General features: G+C 40.7%; 2 protein-coding genes across 7 annotated transcripts; both read left to right on the top strand.

Moving 5' to 3' along the window:
* Positions 1-1,661: 1,661 nt before the first annotated feature.
* Positions 1,662-6,915, top strand: LOC117594109. 3 transcript variants are annotated; one of them, XR_004575486.1, is made up of 5 exons: positions 1,662-1,702; positions 3,504-3,617; positions 4,007-4,214; positions 4,585-4,985; positions 5,188-6,914. XR_004575486.1 is itself a non-coding variant. In XM_034291065.1 (5 exons), the coding sequence occupies exons 1-5, from the start codon at positions 1,695-1,697 to the stop codon at positions 5,629-5,631; spliced, it is 861 nt and encodes a 286-aa protein (XP_034146956.1). In that variant the 5' UTR covers positions 1,668-1,694; the 3' UTR covers positions 5,632-6,914. The 3 variants fall into 3 exon arrangements, 1 of the variants encoding a protein (XP_034146956.1); XM_034291065.1 differs by having other exon boundaries at positions 1,668-1,702; positions 4,899-4,985; XR_004575487.1 differs by lacking the exon at positions 1,662-1,702 and adding an exon at positions 2,523-3,033 and having other exon boundaries at positions 4,007-4,985; positions 5,188-6,915.
* A 2,007-nt stretch (positions 6,916-8,922) lies between these two features.
* LOC117594111 (C-type lectin domain family 4 member E-like) lies at positions 8,923-20,596 on the top strand. Of its 4 annotated transcripts, XM_034291067.1 has the most exons (7): positions 8,923-8,961; positions 9,242-9,362; positions 10,103-10,210; positions 10,295-10,474; positions 18,406-18,545; positions 19,553-19,662; positions 19,796-20,596. In XM_034291067.1, the coding sequence occupies exons 2-7, from the start codon at positions 9,251-9,253 to the stop codon at positions 19,953-19,955; spliced, it is 810 nt and encodes a 269-aa protein (XP_034146958.1). In that variant the 5' UTR covers positions 8,923-8,961; positions 9,242-9,250; the 3' UTR covers positions 19,956-20,596. The 4 variants fall into 4 exon arrangements, 3 of the variants coding, with proteins under 3 accessions (XP_034146958.1, XP_034146960.1, XP_034146959.1); XR_004575489.1 differs by lacking the exon at positions 18,406-18,545; XM_034291069.1 differs by lacking the exon at positions 10,103-10,210.
* The last annotated feature ends 1,749 nt before the right edge of the window (positions 20,597-22,345 follow it).

The raw sequence follows: 22,345 nt of genomic DNA on the forward strand, positions 1-22,345 counted from the left end.
GTGGCTAGTTCTAATTATTCTTTTTTTGTAAAAAAAATTTAAGCATAAAACATTTTAAAGCATGTATTGAATATCTGTGTACTATTCTTTTTCCTTAAATGAATAACAACCCTAATGCCAGCCAGTTCAAGTACATATTTAGGATGTAAAGCTGATGGCCCAGTGTGGGGTTGTTAAACCATGCAGAGGCAATGTGACGGCACAGGATGACACAGAGTCACTACCAGCTGTCATTGACACCTCTACAAGCCTGTCAGCTGTAGATGTGTCCTCTGCAGCAGGAGGAGAAGATCTTCCATCCCCGTTTGCTGACATTCCTGCCCTTGTACATGATCACAGCTACCTTCCCGTCCACTTCGATGGTCTTGTGGACAACGTTCTCATGTACATTTCAGGTGAAGGCTAACTGAAAGTCACAATCTGGGGAAAAAACATCTCACGATTGTCCAAAAAGGGAAGTGTTCCCTTAATTTCCCCATGCTTATTAATGATTATTGTTATTAGTTATGATATTACTAACTCAAATTTCAGGATTTGTTGTGCGACAGGCTCTGAAGAAGCTGTCGTGTGATGTCTGCCATGCCAGCCTGGTGACATGCTGCATCTGCCATCAAGGACCTGCTGAATTAAAAAAACAATGGAGGTGATTCCATCAGAGGGAACCGTGAGTGTCGTCAGGGCAGCAGAGTGGGTCGTTCGGCAGTCATCAGGCAGTACCAGACGATCACAGCCTATCAAACTGCTTGAGGATGTTTACATTGTCTGAAAAAGGATCGGTTCAGAGGATGTGTTTGTGTTGGGATAGACAGTATGGGATAGACATCCACCACCATAGGCTGTTAAAAATAATTCTGTCCCTGTTTTTTAAGTTAAGGCTGCACCACATCGCCAGAATTACAATCCTCAGCTTACAGAGCAACAACATGCAACAGAAACTTAATTAAACTGTCCTTTTCAAAGGGCATTAGCCCAAGGTATGTGTTTTCAAGGTACAGGTACCTCCAAATCCGAGGCCATGGTCCTCAGTCGGAAAAGGGTGGCTTGCCCGCTTCAGGTTGGTGGAGAGTGCCTGCCTCAAGTGGAGGAGTTTAAGTATCTAGGGGTCTTGTTCACGAGTGAGGGAAGGATGGAACGGGAGATTGACAGACGGATCGGTGCAGCTTCTGCAGTAATGCGGTCGATGTATCGGTCTGTCGTGGTGAAGAAAGAGCTGAGCCGCAAGGCGAAGCTCTCGATTTACCGGTCAATCTACGTTCCTACTCTCACCTATGGTCATGAGCTTTGGGTCATGACCGAAAGGACAAGATCCCGGATACAGGCGGCCGAAATGAGCTTTCTCCGCAGGGTGGCCGGGCGATCCCTTAGAGATAGGGTGAGAAGCTCGGTCACCCGGGAGGAGCTCAGAGTAGAGCCGCTGCTCCTCCACATCGAGAGGGGTCAGCTGAGGTGGCTTGGGCATCTTTTTCGGATGCCTCCGGAACGCCTTCCTGGGAAGGTGTTCCGGTCCCGTCCCACCGGGAGGAGACCCCGGGGAAGACCTAGGACACGCTGGAGGGACTATGTCTCCTGGCTGGCCTGGGAACGCCTCGGTGTCCCCCCGGAAGAGCTAGAGGAAGTGTCTGGGGAGAGGGAAGTCTGGGCATCCCTGCTTAGACTGCTGCCCCCGCGACCCGGCCCCGGATAAGCGGAAGAAGATGGTATGGTAGGTACTGTCCTCTTTTACTTCAACAGTAGTGTAGTTCTCTCTACAGCATTTCTTTTTTGGATATTTGTAAAGGGGAATCATATACCTATTTTTTTTTTGTGTGCAAATAAATGTCACTTTTATAATAGTTTAAAAATAGAGACCATATTTTTTGTAGTCATTCTATATCAGTTCCCCTGGCATACAATCCAAATGGTCTACAAGTAACATCAGTGTTACCTTTAATTTGATTTCATTTCATTATGCTTCTACACAAAGAGGTTGCCACACAGTAAGCATTTTTTGTCAGCATTTTGTCTGACAAAGTCCTATGGGGAGTTTCCATAGGGCATTTTACAATACGCATGACCATACCTTGGCAAATAATGGTCTAAAGTACTCAATTTAATTCTATATTGATCTGCTTTTGCACACAGCTTCACAAGACCTGGTGCTAGGGCTCGGTTGTTTCTAAAGTCATATCAAGTGACCTAGAGGGCTGAAATGTGGTCAGTTCAGAGATGCTTGTTATCAGGCATAAAGAAAAAACATGTTGTAATTAAATTATTTCATAATAGTAATTTTATTATAATAGTACAAAAGTGTATATGTCTTGTTGCCATTCTGTAGCCTATTTATTGATTTAACATACATACCTTGTTTGTATATTCATTACACCTATCTGGTTCTGTTCAAGGATATTTTCATATGGAAGTCCATGGTTTTAATAGTTCATATGTATGCAGTGTCTTTATCTCTGACGTTTATAACAAACCAAACCGTTTGAAAATCGGTAGAAAAATTGCAAGTTATGGTTATTTAAAAAGTACATGCACCATAAAACACAATGTTATGAGTGAGCGAGCAGCCTGTGGCAAGATGGCCGCCATGTGAGGACGTCGACCTCCATTAGCCAACAGCGCTGACAAGGTATCTAGCCTTTATATATGATGTCTATGGGCACAAGGACAAAACGAGAGCGTTCGCGTAGTAGACCGCACTTTTTTGGAACATAGACGACACTTGTATGAGCGGGAGTTTGTCGGGAAGTGATGTAATTAATTTAAACGGTATAGTGCCGAGAAAGATCAGCTAGGTAAGAGATCGAAAAGTTTTTAATAAAAAAATTATATAACTAGTTATATTAATAATAAATAGTGAACAGTGGAGATGCTATTAGAGAAAAAAATACTTTCTCTCGTTGGTGGAAAACCCAACAAAAAAAGGACCCTGAAGTTAATCAAGTGGCTGCAAAAAAAACATCTGCTCCAGGCCAAAATGAGGTGCAGAAGATGCCACCATAGAATGAAGCTAATACCAAATGCAAACAAAGTAGACTACTGTGAATAGTAAGTAATATGTACTATGTGTTATGTTATAATGGTATGTAGTGTGTGTCAGTATAATTACAAATCTGGAGGTTAATGAACTAAATGTAAACAATTCTATTACCACATGGGCAATCTATGAAATTATTTATTGTAAGTGAAAATAACTGGGTAATGTATTTGTTAATAAACATAATAACCATTGATAACTATTATATTTTATAATAACATTTTTTTTTAATTGTTTTAATAATTAAAACACTGGTTACTCACCAATTAAAATTGATGCATTTGTTGGTGGACCAGTGTCATAATAAACTGTCCGCTTTACAAAGAAATTAATTAAAATAAAGATTGAGAAGTAGCAGAAAGCTATAATTATATAATTAGTAGAAATTAACATGATTGTTTTATACCTCAATTAATTGTTTGTAGAAATGTTGTCCCAGTAATTGTTGTTTATATTCCAGTAATCTGTTGATTTCCTTCAGGGTCTGCAGAAGGCAAACACACAGAGGAAGATCAACAACCAAGTTGCCAAGGTCTGGATCTTTGTTTGAGAGATCAAAATGTACCCTATTCAATTGGATGAAATTCATCTACAGGTAAATTGAAAACATGATTACTGACAGTGTCCATTAAAGATGTAGCACATTTAAACATCATGCAAAAATGTGTGGTGGATTTTTGCACTCAGTTTAGGAGTTATGATGTGATGTAAAGTTATATTCACTATGCAGCAACTGCACTTTTTTCTGAGGAAATGCACATGCGTGATAAAGCTTTTTCCTGAAAAATTGTCAAAACCTTTTCCTGCACTACCTGCTAGGATTTTGCAGCAGTGGGCTCTTGCAGAAGTCTACTAGTAGCAAACTTTGTTATTGGAAGCAATTACCTCACAGTTCCTACATCTCTCTCAATCATACACCATCTCAGTAAGGTCAAGTGTAATGTCTTCAACCACAATAATTAAACATTGTTTTTCTTTCAACAGATTTGCACAAGGGCTTAGCTTGAGGCAAATTGATATGCTCAGGGAAGGGATTACTGGAACTTCTCAAACACTCTCCAAGATGGCAAAAACACTGAGGAGAGTCTATCGCCACTCAATGAAGGCATATGTCAGAAGAAAGGGCCAAGTCGTTGGACGACACAGGGAATTTGTCATGATTGATGAAAGCAACTTCCGTCATAAACGAAAGGTAGGTAACTTTCTACTGTATAGTATGATACCAAAATTATGTGATTATGATAACAACAAACTCTGCTTTCTTCAAAGAATACTCCATTTGCATCAATTACAACCTTGCAGAAATTTGGGATGCTAGTTGTCAATATGTATTCTTTAGAGATTTCACCCCATGCTTCCTGAAGCACCTCCCACAGGTTGGATTAGCTTGATGGACACTTATAACGTATCTTACGGTCAAGCAGCTCCTACAGCAGCTCAATAGGGTTGAGATCCATTGACTGTGCAGGCCACTCCATTATAGACAGAATACCAGCTGAGTGCTTCCCTAAATAATTTGTGCATAGTTTAGAACTGTGCTTTGGGTCATTGTTCTGTTGCAGGAGGAAATTGTGTCGAATCAAGCATCGACCAAAGGCTATGGCATGTCATTGCAAAATAATGATGGACTTCTTTCAAGATCCCTTCCACGCTGTGCAAATCTCCCACTTTACCACCACCAAAGCACCACCAGACCATTACATTGCTTCCACCGTACTTTACAGATGGCGTCAAGCACATTCTTAGTGATTTGAACACCTCAGACTTAGATTTGTCTTTCCATAACACTTTATTTCCAATATTCCTCTGTCCAGTGTTTTTGCTCTTTTGCCCACCTTAATCTTTTCTTTTTATTTATTGTTTTTATCAATCGGAGATATGGATTTTTCTTTCCAACTCTGCCTACAAGGCCAGCATCCAAAGACGCATCATCACTGTTGACATTGAGGCTGGGGTTTTGCAGGTACAATTTAATGAAGCTGCCAGTTAATGGAAAAATGTGATTTTTAAACAAAAACAAGGTAATCTGTCAATGTACCCCAAACTTTTGAACAGTAGTGTATAAATATGTATAGTTGACTTTCACTTAAAAACGTTTTTAGATGTTTGTTAAACCCATGACATACAAATTTAGAATATTTGTTCATGCCTGTTTTTTTCCCCAGTATGGACGAGGAAGGGTTGCACAGACATGGGCTCGAAGAAAGTGGGTGTTCGGGATTCTTGGCGTTTCACAAAGAAGAAGGAGGCCCATTCTGAGACTGGTTAAGCGTAGGTCTAGACGTCACCTGGTACCCTTAATTGAGCGGCATGTGTATCCTGGAAGCCAAATCATCAGTGACGAATGGCGGGCTTACAGAGGCATACTCACCTTTGTGAACCACAGTCGATGGTTTGTGGACGCAAGAACAGGAGGCCATACACAAAATCTAGAGAGAGCATGGTCTACTTTCAAAGGGTATGTATGGCGGATGAGAGGGAACAGAACTGAGTCCATGCTAAAGGAGCACCTCTTCCTAATTGAGTGGACTTATTGGCTTGGCAACTGCCACAGATACGGTCCACTTGGGAGATTGTTGAAGGACATTCGGCACATGTTCCACTTATAAGGTGTTTCATTTGTAGATCATGCATGTAATCCTAGGGAAATTCTTTAGCTTTGTTAGGTTCTGTTTATGCTCGGTTTAGATTTTGCTTTTGTTTTTTACCGTGATCTGTTTGGTTTTGGTCCTTTGATTTTGAATGCAGCTTGTCCTTTTGTATTATTAAGTCTGTTTTCTTAAAATACCTGTTTGTTTAAGCGACCTTTGTGTGTGCCTGTGTCCTGCTACCCCTGTTGCATTATGACAACCTTACTATAAAGATCTTACATTTTATTAATCTTTAATTATAATCAAACAAATTATTATTGTCTGCAAGTGCATTTAAGCTATGAAAACATAGTTATGTCTTTACAGTTTACAAGGATCACAAAGCTACTTAACTAATAATTAATTATCAGTACTTAATAGTTTATAACCATTTGCAAGCTCTATTCAACAATTACTAAACGAATGAATAGTCATGACTTTACAACAAGGATAACACATTACCTTAACTAATTATTAATTATCAGTATGTTACAGTTCATAATCATCTAAAAGCATTAATAAACTAAAGATAACTAAGAAATAGATGAGTTAAGCATTACAGACACATTTTTAATACAATACATTTCTACTTAACAGTCATTAGGATGAATAAATGAGATCTGCATTTTTGCACAAATTACATTTGGGTAATATTACTTTGGAGTTAATGTAATGCATTTCTTTGTGAGAACATTCAAGCATGTTTAAAGTATATATATATATCATAGATTCTTGAAACAGCAGAATTATACATGTGATAATTAAGCAATACATTAGGAGTGTAACACATGAGTTCTTGAACTTCATGACATATCAAGAAGAAATAATACACAGGATTGACAACAGCTATTATTGTTCATGATGGACACAAGAAAAAGCAAGTAAGTAAGCAACAGGTCACTGAGTAACAAGTAAGGTAATGTTCACGAAGGACTAAAGCCTGGCTTCTGTGACTGGACAGTATTCAGCAACAAATGACAGTAGTTGGGGGAAAGGTGTTGTTTGTTAAAGGAATTAGGGTTATTCTATATGTTGCCTTCTAAGAAATGACTTCATTTGAACTGATTATGTTCAATAATAAACATTTAATTGTTTTCCATATGATGAAAGACACCAAATCAGTAGTTGCATTATGTCATCATGAAATCATTTAAATTCATGTATGAGTTCATGTTTGCTATTGGGCCATTCAACAGTTAGCTAGATATATTAATGTTTATTAACACATGCACACCAATGATAAATTGCATCAATTAAGATTTGGATTGCAATATATTGATGTATTGATTGATGTTTTTAACATGCCTTTAATTAGTTACGTATTAATTTAGTAACATGTTTATTGACACAGCCACACACAGTTCATTATTTGTAGATGCATTATTTAACTATTAGTTTACACTATGTTTCCATGTATTAGTTAATGTTTGTAATATGTGTTCCATCAGTTAACTAATACTTAGTTAATATGTTTATTAACACATGCACACATCAAGGCTTTATAGATGCATTAATAAGTCAGGATTCCATGTCAATTAATACATTTACTAATCATTATTACTGTATCCTTATTGTAAACTGTTACCGCTTTACCTATTGCCACTGTGACTCGTTCCAGGCTGAGAAAAGTTAAACAAGGTAGTGCTAACAAAAATAACCTTATTAAGATAGAGCCTTCCTCCACCTCGGTCACAAATAAAAATACAAATTATTCTTTCACTTTGCATCTCACAATGGGACTCCTAAATATTAGATCTCTTGCTCCAAAGGCAGTTGTAGTAAATGAATTAATCTCTGATCATAAACTAGATGTTATTGGTTTATGTGAAACATGGCTAAAGCCTGATGAATTATTTGCCTTAAATGAGGCCTCTCCTCCTGGTTATACTAGTGATCATATCCATCGTGCATCCCGAAAAGGAGGGGGTGTTGCTAAGTAGGCTTGATACTGTCCACCCTTGCTATCTTGCCAGGTGGGCTCTTGTCCCCACTGGGATGCACTAAGGAGCCTAAAGTGTGCCAAGAAAACATCCCCCACACCATTACACCACCACCACCAGCCTGCACAGTGGTAACAAGGCATGATGGATCCATGTTCTCATTCTGTTTACGCAAAATTCTGACTCTACCATCTGAATGTCTCAACAGAAATCGAGACTCATCAGACCAGGCAACATTCTTCCAGTCTTCAACTGTCCAATTTTGGTGAGTTTGTGCAAATTGTAGCCTCTTTTTCCTATTTGTAGTGGAGATGAGTGGTACCCGGTGGGGTCTTCTGCTGTTGTAGCCCATCCGCCTCAAGGTTGTGTGTGTTGTGGCTTCACAAATGCTTTGCTGCATACCTCGGTTGTAACAAGTGGTTATTTCAGTCAAAGTTGCTCTTCTATCAGCTTGAATCAGTCGGCCCATTCTCCTCTGACCTCTAGCATCAACAAGACATTTTCGCCTACTGGATGTTTTTCCCTTTTCACACCATTCTTTGTAAACCCTAGAAATGGTTGTGCGTGAAAATCCCAGTAACTGAGCAGATTGTGAAATCGTCCCGTCTGGCACCAACAACCATGCCATGCTCAAAATTGCTTAAATCACCTTTCTTTCCCATTCTGACATTCAGTTTGGAGTTCAGGAGATTGTCTTGACCAGGACCACACCCCTAAATGCATTGAAGCAACTGCCATGTGATTGGTTTATTAGATAATTGCATTAATGAGAAATTGAACAGGTGTTCCTAATAATTCTTTAGGTGAGTGTATATATTGCAGCATACATGCACACAGTACTAAAGCCCCAACTCCCGGGAAAAGAAGCCCTAACCTCACTCGATGTCCCTCCTAACTCGTCTGACACCAGAATTTAATCTGATACACAAAAGCAGTCCTATTACTCCCCTTGACCCTCCCGGCTCTGTGCTTTATAGTCCCAGAGTCCTGTCAGAGCTCCCCCCTAATATGTCACAGGTGCCTTCATTTAATGTCATAAGGCTACCACAGTCGTAAAGATGAGTATAGTACTCCATCCTGCAGGAAGTGCAGCATTTGCACTACAATGCATAGAATGGTTTGTATGTAATCAACAAAGTTGGGACACATGTAAAAATGGTTAGCATCAAGTTTCAATGCTTAATTCAGCTGTTAACCACTTATTTGTTGCCGTATAACTGTGACATTTATTTTTCATAATTTTTCCGTTTTTAGTAACCTAAACCTTTTTACCATTTCTCCAGTATTTTTTTAGCACTTACCTTTGTACCATTTCAGGTTATTCACTGGACGTGAACTGCTTTAATTTCAATAAAAACTGGATAAATTGGTGAGTTCCAAAACCTTTGAACGGTAATATAGGTATGAAATTAAAGTGCTCCTTTCTCCTTACGTCTGTGGCTGGACCATTCCTTCAATTTTACAGTTTCTTTTCATGAATTTTGAGGAACAGAAATCAATCTTCCTCTCTCTCTCTCCAGAGTGCATGCACACCCTTTTCACTTGATTTCTATTTTGATTGAAGTAATAATCAGAGCATCTAATAGAAGGGAGACAGAAAGGGATACATATTTGCGTTTAACACCATACATTATATACCTTTTATCAAGATTGCGATTATGGACATTGCAGAGGACATCTATACCAACATAGAGGAAGTCAGTTTTAAAGGCTGGGATGATCTGACTGCAGGTTACGCAACTTTACACATGGGTCCCCAGGATGGAACTAGTAAGTATGTTCACAGATACTTAATAAGACATATCATCACTAAATACAACCATGTGGGGATGAAAGCCACAGATCCCGTCATCTCAGAATATTCCCTGCAAGGGCCAGCAATCAGTTTAAATCAGTATGATAATCCCCATTGTCTAAGACAGTGTTTCCCAATCCTGGTCCTCGGGACCCAAAGGGGTGCACGTTTTTGTTTTTGCCCTAGCACTCACACACCTGGTTCAAATGGTGCCCTACCACTTACACACTTAATTGATGTTATCAACCTATCATCAAGTCTTTAATTTGAATCAGTGTTTTAGTGCTTGGGCAAAAACAAAAATGTGCACCCCTTTGGGTCCCGAGGACCAGGATTGGGAAACACAGATCTAAGAATCCCACGCAGGTCTTAGTGGGAAAATAACTTTTAAAGATCTATAAGTGTTAGTAGGTACAACATCAATATAGATGAGTTTATTAGCATCATGATTCATGAATGAGAAAAGTTGTGTGAGGAAATTGGGGAAAGACTATATTGAGGAAAGTTTAGTCATTTTATCAAGAGGGTCTCAATCTTTGAAGGGAATTGAGATCTCTTTGTTTGTTTACATTTACAGTACTGCTTTTAGCCAAGTTTATGTCCTTGTGTGATTACGACACCAAAGATTCAATTACTATGTTTGATTTTTTTTATTGCTGTCAAAAAACCTTTGTATGTCAGGATTATGTAACGATTTGTTTGTTCATACCTGAAGGACTGAAGAGTGGGAATGAAAACTCTCAGCCTTCCAGACTGGCTACTCTTTCTCTGGGACTGCTGTGTGTTCTCCTACTGGCCACAGTCATAAGCCTGTCTGTACATTGTGAGTATTCAACTCGCAAATAGGTGAGTTGAGTGTCAAGACAGAGAAACATTGTTAATATGTACTCTCTTCTTTCTATCACAGACCATAAAAAACACAATCAACTGTCCAGACTCCAGATCTCATACAACAACCTGACTGAGCAGGAACAAAAGTACCAGAACACCGTTTCAGAACAAGAGAACAAAATATCAGAAATGCAGATCTTGTTCAACAACCTGACTGATGAAAATCATAAGTTACAGAACAAAATATCAAAAAAGGGTAAGTTTGATGTTTAAATCCAAATCTTGTAATAAAAATGTTTTATATGCAGTGGCCCTCATTAATGAAACGTGCGTTCTATCAAAGATGGGCAAAGATGCATCAACATTTATTTTAAAATAAGCTACCAAATACCTTAATTTAAGGATATCAAAATAAACTACTGTATTTTTGTATTTTAAAAACACAAAAAATACTTTTACAAGGGAGGATTAAATCATTTCGCAAACCTTCCATCTATTGGTCTATTTGATCTATCCCTTCATCAGAACACTGACTCAGTTGATTAAGTAGACAATGTTTGATGGCAACAGCTTTTCTCTTTTTAACAAGGACATGTTGGATGGCAAAAATAGTGCAAGTAGTACCTCATTTGAATAAAAAAATTACTATTCACCGGAAAAGGGTGGCTTGCTCACTTCAGGTTGGTGGAGAGCGCCTGCCTCAAGTGGAGGAGTTTAAGTATCTAGGGGTCTTGTTCACGAGTGAGGGAAGGATGGAACGGGAGATTGACAGACGGATCGGTGCAGCTTCTGCAGTAATGCGGTCGATGTATCGGTCTGTCGTGGTGAAGAAAGAGCTGAGCCGCAAGGCGAAGCTCTCGATTTACCGGTCAATCTACGTTCCTACTCTCACCTATGGTCATGAGCTTTGGGTCATGACCGAAAGGACAAGATCCCGGATACAGGCGGCCGAAATGAGCTTTCTCCACAGGGTGGCCGGGCGATCCCTTAGAGATAGGGTGAGAAGCTCGGTCACCCGGGAGGAGCTCAGAGTAGAGCCGCTGCTCCTCCACATCGAGAGGGGTCAGCTGAGGTGGCTTGGGCATCTGTTTTGGATGCCTCCAGAACGCCTTCCTGGGAGGGTGTTCCGGTCCCGTCCCACCGGGAGGAGACCCCGGGGAAGACCTAGGACACGCTGGAGGGACTATGTCTCCCGGCTGGCCTGGGAACGCCTCTGTGTCCCCCGGAAGAGCTGGAGGAAGTGTCTGGGGAGAGGGAAGTCTGGGCATCTCTGCTTAGACTGCTGCCCCCGCGACCCGGCCCCGGATGAAGCGGAAGAAGATGTATGTATGTATGTATGTATGTACTATTCAGCATGACAAAAGAGTTGAAAAGAAAAGCTTTGAGTGAAGAAAAGAAGGGTTAAATTCTGGCTTTACTGGTAGGGGGATACAGTGAGCGTCAGGCGGTTTCCATCCTGGAAAGGTCAAAGACAGCAGTTCATAAGAACAAGGTCAAGCAACAGACATTGGGGACAACAAAGCTACAGACTGGCAGAGGTTTAAAACTGACCAAGATGTCAATCAACTCATTCGAATGTCACTCAACAACTGTAGGATGACATCAAGTGACCTACAAAAAGAATGGCAAACGCAGCGAGGTGCACAGCGAGGACGGTTCGAAACAAGCTCCTAGGAGCAGGGCTGAAGTCATACAAAGCTAGAAAAAAGCCCTTCTTCAATGAGAAGCAAAGAAAAGCCAGGCTGAAGTTTGCAAAAGACCATAAGGATTGGACCGTAGAGGAATAGAGTAAGGTCATCTTCTCTGACAAGTCACATTTTCAGCTTTGCCCAACACCTGGTCATCTAATGGTTAGACGGAGACCTGGAGAGGCCTACAAGCCATAGTATCTCGCACACACTGAGAATTTGAGTGGAGGATCAGTGATGATCTGGGTATGTTTCAGCAAGGCTGGAATCTGGCAGATTTGTCTTTGTGAAAGATGCACAAAACACGCCAAGTGCAAGGTTATCCTGGAAGAACACCTGCTTCCTTCTGCTCTGACAATGTTCCCAAACTCTGAGAATTGGTGTTTCCAGCAGGACAATGCTCCATGCCACAGAGCCAGGTCAATCAAGATGTGGATGGAGGACCACCAGATCAAGACCTTGTCCTGGCCAGCCCAATCTACACACCAAAACCCCATTGAAAACCTCTGGAATTTGATCAAGAGGAAGATGGATTGTCACATGCCATCAAACAAAGTCAAGCTATTTTAATGTTTGCGCCAGGAGTGGCAATAAGTCACCCAACAGCAATGTGACAGATAAGGTTGGGTTGGTTACTTTTTAAATGTAGTCAGTTACAGTTACAAATTACAGTTATATGTCCACATTTATATTCAGTGATGTAACTTGTGGATTACTCAAACTCAGTAACTTGATTACTTTTAGATTACTTTCATTTTTAGAGGCATTAGGAAAATAATAGGAATAACCTATAACCAATTGAACACCTTTTGCGGGATCAATCAATATTAGAGTTTACATAGCTGGCCTAAAACTGAATTAGCATTTTACCAATTGTGAACACCCGCATAGAAATGAGATTTACCTGCGCGAACGTAACCTGTGATTATTAGGGCCACCAGTGATGGATTTTCAAAACACAAAAAAGTAAATAAACTGTGATTATAAACCTGCACTTAAAGTAAATGACGTCAGAAGCCAATGATAACCAATGAACATAATTTTCAGAGATGCAAAGCAAGTAGAATCACATGGCCTACCTGTATAGACGGAGTTGATGTGGCTGGGTCAAATACAAATAATCATCCTTTGGCAGAGTGCTTCCCAATACAAAGGTTTTCTCCTCAAATGTCGTGGTAAATTCCATATAATGTTTTATCTTGAAGGCAGTGCCATGTTACAGGTATCTATACACCAGGTAGGCCTATCATTGTTCTGAGAAAGATGCATCAAGTAGATAACTAAATAACAGTTTATGTCTTGGCTAATATTATTAATATTATCTATTTTTACCAGCCATCCAACCAACCAAAACCGGAAAAAAAATTAAACTAGCACCTAATCCGTCATTAATCTGGTTATGAGAGCGAACCACCTTCGCTGAGGGGCGAAATTCTTATTTTGGTTCAAATGGCGATGTTTTTAAAACATGAAATAATAAACACAAACATGCAACATGTCATAATTATTTCGCACACTTATTTGTTTTCAATTGAAGTAATACAAAGGTAATCATACATTTTATCAAAATATATGTAATCCGATTACAATATTTTATTTGGTAATGTAATGGATTACAGTTACAGTTTATTTGTAATCCATGTTACTTACTCCCCAACTCTGTTGACAGACGGGTGGAGAGCATGCCAAGACGCATGAAAGCTGTGATTAAAGATCAGGGTTATTCCACCAAATATACATTTCTGGACTCTTCCTAATTTGAAACATTAGTATTCTGTTGTTGAAAAATGAATATGCAATTGTTTTCTTTGCATTATTTGAGGTCTGAAAACAATGAATATTTATTTTGGTTATATTGACCAGTTATTATTTTCTACTAACAAATCCCCTAAATGACAATATTTTTATTCGGAATTTAGGAATAATGTTGTCAGTAGTTTATAGAATGAAACAAACATGTAAAAAGAAATGTACTCAAACACACACCTATGAATAGTAAAACCAGAGAAACGGATGATTTTGCACTGGCCTCTTAATTTTTTCCCGAGCTGTAGTTACTTGGTGTTTGGTAATGAAGGGCCTACTTTGCATCAGCATCACTGACTTAATGACAAACAAGTAATTCATAAGAAAACTGATGGCACCTTTATTCATAGCAACTTGTTTCTAAGTAATTAATAATTCAGAGTGTCTATTTGGACTCGGGTGAGAATAGCCACACAGCAGCCAATTGGCTATTTACACCCCCCAAAATAAATTATGCAATACGTGACAGACAGCTACATGCATCAATGGCAGCAGACGCCTAAGGATACTGGTCACTCGGCACTGGCAGCGCACTCCTTAGTGCAGTAGGTGGGGCGACAGTCTCATAATCTCTAGGGTCCAGTTGTTCAGAAGTAATCTGAGCGGATTTCAGCTATCGGATTGGATCAAATCTTGTAAATGGGTTATTCAAATGAAAATAAAGATTGGTATACCTTTTAGTAGGATTGGGATACCTTTGATCCAAAAAAACAGGATTATCCTGATCCCAGTAGAGGGGTGGATTTCAGGAACAGAATGTAATAAAACTTTAAAATTTGACAAATCCTACAAAATCTGTATAATGTAGTATATTTCCATTAATCAATATTTTGCACTTGATTTGTTGAACCGTTACAGGTGGGTAAAGTAGATATTAAGCTACCTAGTAAGCCGTGCAGTAGAGTAAAGAAAGAAAAAAAATTAAGTTAAAAAATAATAAAGTAATCCCACAAACAGCTGTCAATTTCAAACAAAATAATATATTTAATTTTAACTATAATTTACAGTGAGTGATTCCCTGCTGATTTTGTACGTTTGCCCACTGACAAAGAAATTATCAGTCATCATCATTATCTTCCGCTTATCCGGGGCCGGGTCGCAGGGGCAGCAGTCTAAGCAGAGAGGCCCAGACTTCCCTCTCCCCAGACACTCCCTCCAGCTCTTCTGGGGGGACACTGAGCCGTTCCCAGGCCAGCCGGGAGACATAGTCCCTTCAGCGTGTCCTAGGTCTTCCCCGGGGTCTCCTCCCAGTGGGACAGGCCCGGAACACCCTCCCAGGAAGGCGTTCCGGAGGCATCCGAAACAGATGCCCAAGCCACCTCAACTGACCCCTCTCGATGTGGAGGAGCAGTGGCTCTACTCTGAGCTCCTCCCGGGTGACCGAGCTTCTCACCCTAAGGGATCGCCCAGCCATCCTGCAGAGAAAGCTCATTTCGGCCGCCTGTATCCAGGATTTTGTCCTTCGGTCATGACCCAAAGCTCATGACCATAGGTGAGAGTAGGAACGTAGATTGACCGGTCTTCACCACGACAGACAGATACATCGACCGCATTACTGCAGAAGCTGCACCGATCTGTCTGGCAATCTCCCGTTCCATCCTTCCCTCACTCATGAACAAGACCCCTAGATACTTAAACTCCTCCACTTGAGGCAGGCACTCTCCAGCAACCTGAAGTGGGCAAGCCACCCTTTTTCCGACTGAGGACCATGGCCTCGGATTTGGAGGTACTGATTCTCATCCCCACTGTTTCACACTCGGCTGCAAACCGTCCCAGTGCATGCTGAAGGTCCTGGTTTGAAGGGGCCAACATGACAACATCATCCGCAAAGAGCAGATACGAAATCGTGTGGTCCTCAAACCTGACACCCTCCGGCCCCTGGCTGCGCCTAGAAATTCTGTCCATAAAAATTACGAACAGAACCGGCAACAAAGGGCAGCCCTGCCGGAGTCCAACAAGCACTAGGAACAAGTCTGACTTACTGCCGGCAATGCGGACCAAGCTCCTGCTTCGGTCGTACAGGGACCCGACAGCCCTTAGCAAAGGACCCAGGACCCCATATTCCTGAAGCACTCTCCACAGGATGCCGCAAGGGACACAGTCGAATGCCTTCTCCAAATCAACAAAACACATGTGGATTGGTTGGGCAAACTCCCATGAACCCTCCAACATCCCGTTGAGGGTATAGAGCTTGTCCAGTGTTCCACGGCCCGGACGAAAACCACACCTCCTGAATCTGAGGTTCTACTATCGGCCATATTCTCCTCTCCAGAACTCTGGCATAGACTTTCCCGGGGAGGCTGAGAAGTGTGATCCCCCTATATTTGGAACTCACCCTCCAGCCCACCTTCAGATCAGGGGGGCCGTTCCTCCCAATCACGGCCCTCCAGGTGTCACTGTCGTTGCTCACGTGGGCGTTGAAGTCCCCCAGTAGAACGATAGAGTCCCCAGTCGGAGCACTTTCCAGCACCCCTCCCAGAGACTCCAAGAAGGGCGGGTACTCTGCACTGCCATTCGGCCCATAGGCACAAACAACAGTGAGAGACCTATCCCCGACCCGTAGGCACAGGGAAACGACCCTCTCGTGTAAACTCCGGCAGAGCTGGGGAGCTATAAGCAAACCCACACCATTCCGCCGCCTCTCACCATGGGCAACTCCAGAGTGGTGAAGAGTCCATCCTCTCTCAAGGTGTGTGGTTCCAGAGCCCAAGCCGTGCGTAGAGGTGATCCCGACTACCTCTAGTCGGAACCTCTCAACCTCACGCACGATCTCAGGCTCCTTCCCCGCCAGCGAGGTGATGTTCCACGTCCCTAGAGCTAGTTTCCGTGTCCAGGGATTGGGTTGTCTAGGGCCCCGCCTTCGACTGCCGCCCAATCCTCTCTGCACCGACCCCTTATGGTCCTTCCTGTGGGTGGTGAGCCCATGGGAAGGCGGCCCCACGTTGCTCCTTCGGGCTGAGCCCGGCCGGGCCCCATGGGGAAAGGGCTGGCCATCAGGCGCTCACGTACGAGCCCCAACCCCAGGCCTGGCTCCAGGGTGGGGCCCCGGCTGCGCCATACCGGACGACGTCACGGTCCTCAAAATGTTTATCATCATTAAAGGGTTTTTGAAGCGCTCTTAGTCTGACCCGTCGCCTAGGACCTGTTTGCCTTGGGAGACCCTACCAGGGGCATATAGCCCCAGACAACATAGCTCCTAGGGTCACTCTGGAACTCAAACCCCTCCACCACGTTAAGGTGGCAGTTCATGGAGGGGGAAATTATCCCACTCTATAATTTTAATGGTAGATTTATTTGAACAGTGAGAGACAGAATAACAACAACAAAAATCCAGAAAAACGCATGTCAAGAATTTTAATGAGTGAAATAACTATTTGATCCCATCTCAATCAGAAAGATTTCTATCTCCCAGGTTTTTTTTTTATACAGGTAACAAACTGAGATTAGGAGCACACTCTTAAAGGGAGTGCTCCTAATCTCAGCTTGTTACCTGTACAAAAGACACCTGTCCAAAGAAGCAATCAGTCAATCAGATTCCAAGCTCTCCACCATGGCCAAGACCAAAGAGCTGTCAGGACAAGGATGTCAGGGACAAGATTGTAGACCTACACAAGGCTGGAATGGGCTACAAGACCATCGCCAAGCAGCTTGGTAAGAACGTGACAGCAGTTGCCAACAAGGGTTTTTCCACCATGTACTAAGTCATGTTTTGCAGAGGGGTCAAATACTTATTTCGCTCATTAAAATGCAAATCAATTCATAAAATTTTTGACATGCGTTTTTCTGGATTTTGTTGTTGTTATTCTGTCCCTCACTGTTCATATAAACCTACCATTAAAACTATAGACTGATAATTTCTTTGTCAGTGGGCAAACATACAAAATCAGCAGGGGATCAAAAAAAAAATGTCATCACTGTATCACTGTATATTACTTACTCCTAAATGAGAAACTGAAAGAGTATAAGTACAGATGCATCTACAGATTTGTCTGGCAGAGGAACAAATCATTTTTACCCAAGTACAGCAAATCAAAGCCAGAATTGATATCCTCCTTTTAAAAGCAGGACTTCTAAAAGCTGGTCTCTACACAAATGAAGAACAGTGAATGTTCCTTGTTTTGTTAACCATTGGACATTTAGCTGTTTTATGATTTAAAACATATGTTAAAAATGTCCACAATGTATTTGTGAGTATTTTATATATGTAAAATATATTTGTTTTATTTATTTGCTGTGGGTCAAAACTTTTGTATTGTATTATTGTATTGTTTTCTGTCACTTCATATAAAAACGCTTAAAGTGAACCCACGCTGGCTATTCTATGTGTTGTTTTTTACATAGCTACAGTAGTTGCCTACATTTTGATATGTGGTCACCTTTAGCACTGGTATTTCGGATTTGGTAATCTTAAAAAATGTGTACCTGCATCAGGTTGATCCAATCCAATGTTGCATTGAACAAACAGCACAAACGTAAGATGGATTACCAGATCCTGGATAGCACATCATGGGATTTCGGAATCTGGATCATTCTGATCCAGACTAAACTTTTTAAACAACTGGACCCTGGATATGATCATACGTCTCTCCACACACTTCAATCTGAGATCTTTTCTGAGAAGGATTCATGAATGAGGGCCAGAATGTGTAGTGTATAACTGACAATGATTTATTAATTTGTTATTTTTCTGAAGAATGCTGTTTTCAAGATTGGAGGAGTTTTCTTTCTGGCTGTTATTATCTCTCTCTTGTTGGCAAAACTTGGAGTGAAAGCAGAGAAGACTGCAAAGACAGAGGAGCGGACCTGGTGATCATAAACAGTAGAGAGGAACAGGTGTGTGTGTGTGTGTGTGTGTGAGAGAGTGAGTGAGAGATATGAAGTGTCACCCTGATTACCTTCCTCCCCAATTATTTCAAACACCTGTGTTGCATTGCATTCCACCCCCACCAGGTGTCTCCCATTTCCCCATCACCCATGCCCATTCAACCTGCATTTATTGTCTGTTCTGGTTGTCCGTTCGTCTTGTGGATTCCCTTGTAGTTCTTACCTTGCTGTATTTCCTGTGACCCTATGACCCTGTGACCCTACCCTAAGCCAAGCATGGTGGATCCTGGCTGGTCTATTGATATGAGATTAGGCGCTGCTGGAGGTGGTGTTGGAAGGCCAATAGGGGGCACCCTTTCCTTTAGGCTATGTCAAAACCCAATTCCCCAGGGCATTGAAGGGAATATTGCCCTGTGTGAGGTGCTGTCATTTAGATGTTAAATGGGTGCACTGATTCTCTACGGCTTTTAAAGACCTCATAACCCTTATCGTAAGAGTAGGGGTGTCAACCTTCCCTATCTGGCCCTTGTCTCATCATGAACAGTTATTCCCAGCTCTATCTTCTAAGATGTGTGCATAGTCCAACTTGCAGTATTATGCGAAAGTCTTAACCCACCAAAGAGAATCCTGCTCACGAATTAACCCAAGGTTCCTGCAGTGTGTGTTTCAACTGACCCCTGTTTGGGACAAGAAGGTTGATGATCAAAATATTGTTCCTTGTCGGGCTCTGAACTGAATTGAGTTGAAAAGCGGGAAGGTCCATTCCTTGTGGAACGTAATGACTTCCTGGATGAGTGAGAAATGTGATAGGAACCAACATGCCTTTGGATGTGCATCAAAAGACACTTACTTTGACATCGACTGTCCTGAGTCGATTGGGAGTTGATGGCTAAAGCAGGACCTTAATCGTGAATGGAAGATCACAAACTTAATCTGAAAGTCAAACTTTTAAAAATACTGAAAAGCAGTTGAGAGAATGACGGAGCAAACACATAAACATACAAATATTTTTACAGGTGTTTCTTAACCAACTAGGAAATAATTTGCATTACTGGATTGGCCTGACTGACTCAGAGAAGGAAGGCACATGGAGATGGGTGGATGGAACTACACCACCCACACCACAGTGAGTGAAATACAGAGGAATGCTAGCGTTAGAGATATTTTGGTTTGGAAATAACACTTTCTTGAAACCAGCAGTAATGATAAGATCATCTATTTTTCATTTTTGTGAGTTGATTGAACTTGTTGCTTTTTAGGTTCTGGAGACAAGGAGAGCCAAATAATGCTCACGAGGATGAAAACTGTGTAGTCTTCAACAGCTTTACGAACAGCCTAGGAAATATTTGGTCATGGAACGACCAGCCTTGCTCATTAAAAACCAACTGGGTATGTGAATACACGCTTACATCCTCCTGAAAATGACCCACATTATGATGAAGAATAGCAGCTTAATTTATTTTTAAAAACAGCACATCTATGCATCTCTAACAAGGTTACTGCTTAATATAGCTTTTTGTAATTCATTGGTTTGTAATGGTTTAATGTCTGATAAACAAACTTTATAATGTCAATTGTAATTGCTTTTATGGTATTTCCATTTTTATTGTGACACAATCATTATAACACATGATTCAGCTGTAAAGGATACTTGGGTCACAGTTGATTTCTCTGTATGAATTAAGGAGAAAAAAATGTGAAAACTCATCTAAACCCTGATAAAATGTTGGTTAATGTAACACATAATTTAAACCATCTTCAGTAGCTTCACCTGGACAAGACATCTACTTCAAATGGATAATGTTTTTCACAGATTTAATGATTTTGCAAGGAAACATAACAGTTTGTTATGTTTTAATGTACAGTGTCACGCTCATGGAAAATAAAGGTATTGAAAGTACAAAATATTTGAATGTAGATATTGACTCTAGTGCAATGTTGGTTCAGGCATAATCTAACCTGCTAACAGTGGTTTCAACTGAGAAAAAGACAGGTGCTTTGGAACTGTGGTTCTCAACTGGTGTGCAACAACCATGCTGGTCTTGAATTGGTTGTGTGTGTCTGAGTAATGTCTTTTGAATTTATGCTTTTATTTAGTTCATAAAAAAAGATGAATTAATAAAACTAGCATATTCTGAAATGGAAATTGAGCCAATACTTTTATTCACTTTTACGAATTCACTCAATCAACATTTGGCACATTGTGCACCTTACACATCAAATATCTAGATGCAAATATTAGCCTACAATCTAACATAGCTTGCAATCTGAAAACATTTACTAATTTGAATGGTTTTTATTAAATATTGTATAATAATATTATAATATATTGCAAGTGTAGTCATATTCCTTTTGCAAGTTTACAGTCTCTGTTCCAAATATCGTGTCATCATCATAGACTTATACTAATACTGAAGTCTGAATTAATCAAATACGGTATTCAATTAATAATGGGCATTCATTAAGCTTTGTACTTTCGCTGGGCAATGACCCCCATTAAGTAATCGGCTAACTGTGGCAATGCCTACCTGTGATTGGGAGACACTGTATGTCAAAAACTCTATGGTAAGTGTGGGAACTGCACTTTAAAAAAACATAGAAATTAGTAACGAGGTAACACAGCTCAGTTTTGTTTACTCAACTCTAGTATTTAACATGCTCAGTCAGCCAAAGCTTCCAAACCAATTTAAAGTTTTGTTTGCAAAACTTGTCACGTTTGCTAGATGGAAGCATCTGCATTGGGATGCTTGGGATCTTAGAAAACATGCTGTGGAGTTAGATACTAAAATATTGTGGAGGCCAGAAACACAAATCTCAAAAAGACCTTCAAATTAAAGGAAAAATCGAAATGAATGAGCGGAGGAACATAACGAATGAATTCTGATGAATTTATCTTTCAGATGGGCCTGCAGAAAGACTAGTCAATTCATCAAGACGATACGCATAGACCAAAATGTATATTTTCCTATTGTTTATTCATAACTGATCTGTTAGGGATATAAACTACATGAAAGTTGTAATGTTCTGTTACCATAGTCTACACATTAGCAATTCTAGCACGTGGATGAGGTTAGTACATTGTTGGATTTTTCTTAGTGTTAGGTATTGTGTTCTCAGTTGGTCCAATTGTCGAAGCTGCAAGCTATAACATACATGTAAGCCAATGCAGTGAATTGGATCTGGCCAACTACTTTTTCAGTATATCCTCTCTACATTTCCACAATTTCTAATCAAAAAATGCTAACAAATGCCTGAAAATAAAACTCTCTCTATTTTCAAGATTCCTTTACAATGGTATGGATGTCATCTTCTATGTCCTTATCTAATGTTGCCAGTAAATCTTGAATGTATACTGTTGGATTAAAGTCTCTGTCCCACCATGTGTCTTGACTCACAGATGCTCTGAGACTTCAGTCCAAACATGAATGAAGGAGAGCAAGAGGAGAGTGAGAGGAGAGTGAGAGGAGAGTGAGAGAGGAGTGACAGAGTAGGTTGGTAGGGAGGTTGTCTGGATGTTAGACTTTCGGTGGTCATCAAGCCAAATTGTGTCTCAGTTCATGCTGCAGCCACTGAAGAAACCTGTAGTGAGAATAAAGAAGACTGACATGAATCACTGCAAGGATGTCATAGAGTCTTAGATTGTGAACAACAACATGTAAGTTACTAGATATTTCCCTCATTCATTTCTCACCTCTTCCTCAGACTCTTTTTGCCTTTCCTCTGAGAAACCTGAATCTCAGTTTCCTCATAACCATGATGTGGCAAACAAAAGTGTTAAAGTGGTATTGCAGGACTGCGTATTTGAGATT

This window comes from Esox lucius, chromosome 25 (genome assembly GCF_011004845.1).
Source record: "Esox lucius isolate fEsoLuc1 chromosome 25, fEsoLuc1.pri, whole genome shotgun sequence".
Classification (NCBI taxonomy): Eukaryota; Metazoa; Chordata; class Actinopteri; order Esociformes; family Esocidae; genus Esox; species Esox lucius.

Bases quoted from the DNA above. Each gene is read 5' to 3' on its own strand.
- LOC117594111 (XM_034291067.1), top strand. From the start codon at position 9,251: ATGGACATTGCAGAGGACATCTATACCAACATAGAGGAAGTCAGTTTT. The intron at 10,475-18,405 runs GTAAGTTTGATG...ATTTTTCTGAAG, and splicing joins GAACAAAATATCAAAAAAGG to AATGCTGTTTTCAAGATTGG. The intron at 18,546-19,552 runs GTGTGTGTGTGT...ATATTTTTACAG, and splicing joins TAAACAGTAGAGAGGAACAG to GTGTTTCTTAACCAACTAGG.
- LOC117594109 (XM_034291065.1), top strand. The intron at 4,215-4,898 runs GTAGGTAACTTT...TATCAATCGGAG, and splicing joins ACTTCCGTCATAAACGAAAG to ATATGGATTTTTCTTTCCAA. The intron at 4,986-5,187 runs GTACAATTTAAT...TTTTTTCCCCAG, and splicing joins TTGAGGCTGGGGTTTTGCAG to TATGGACGAGGAAGGGTTGC.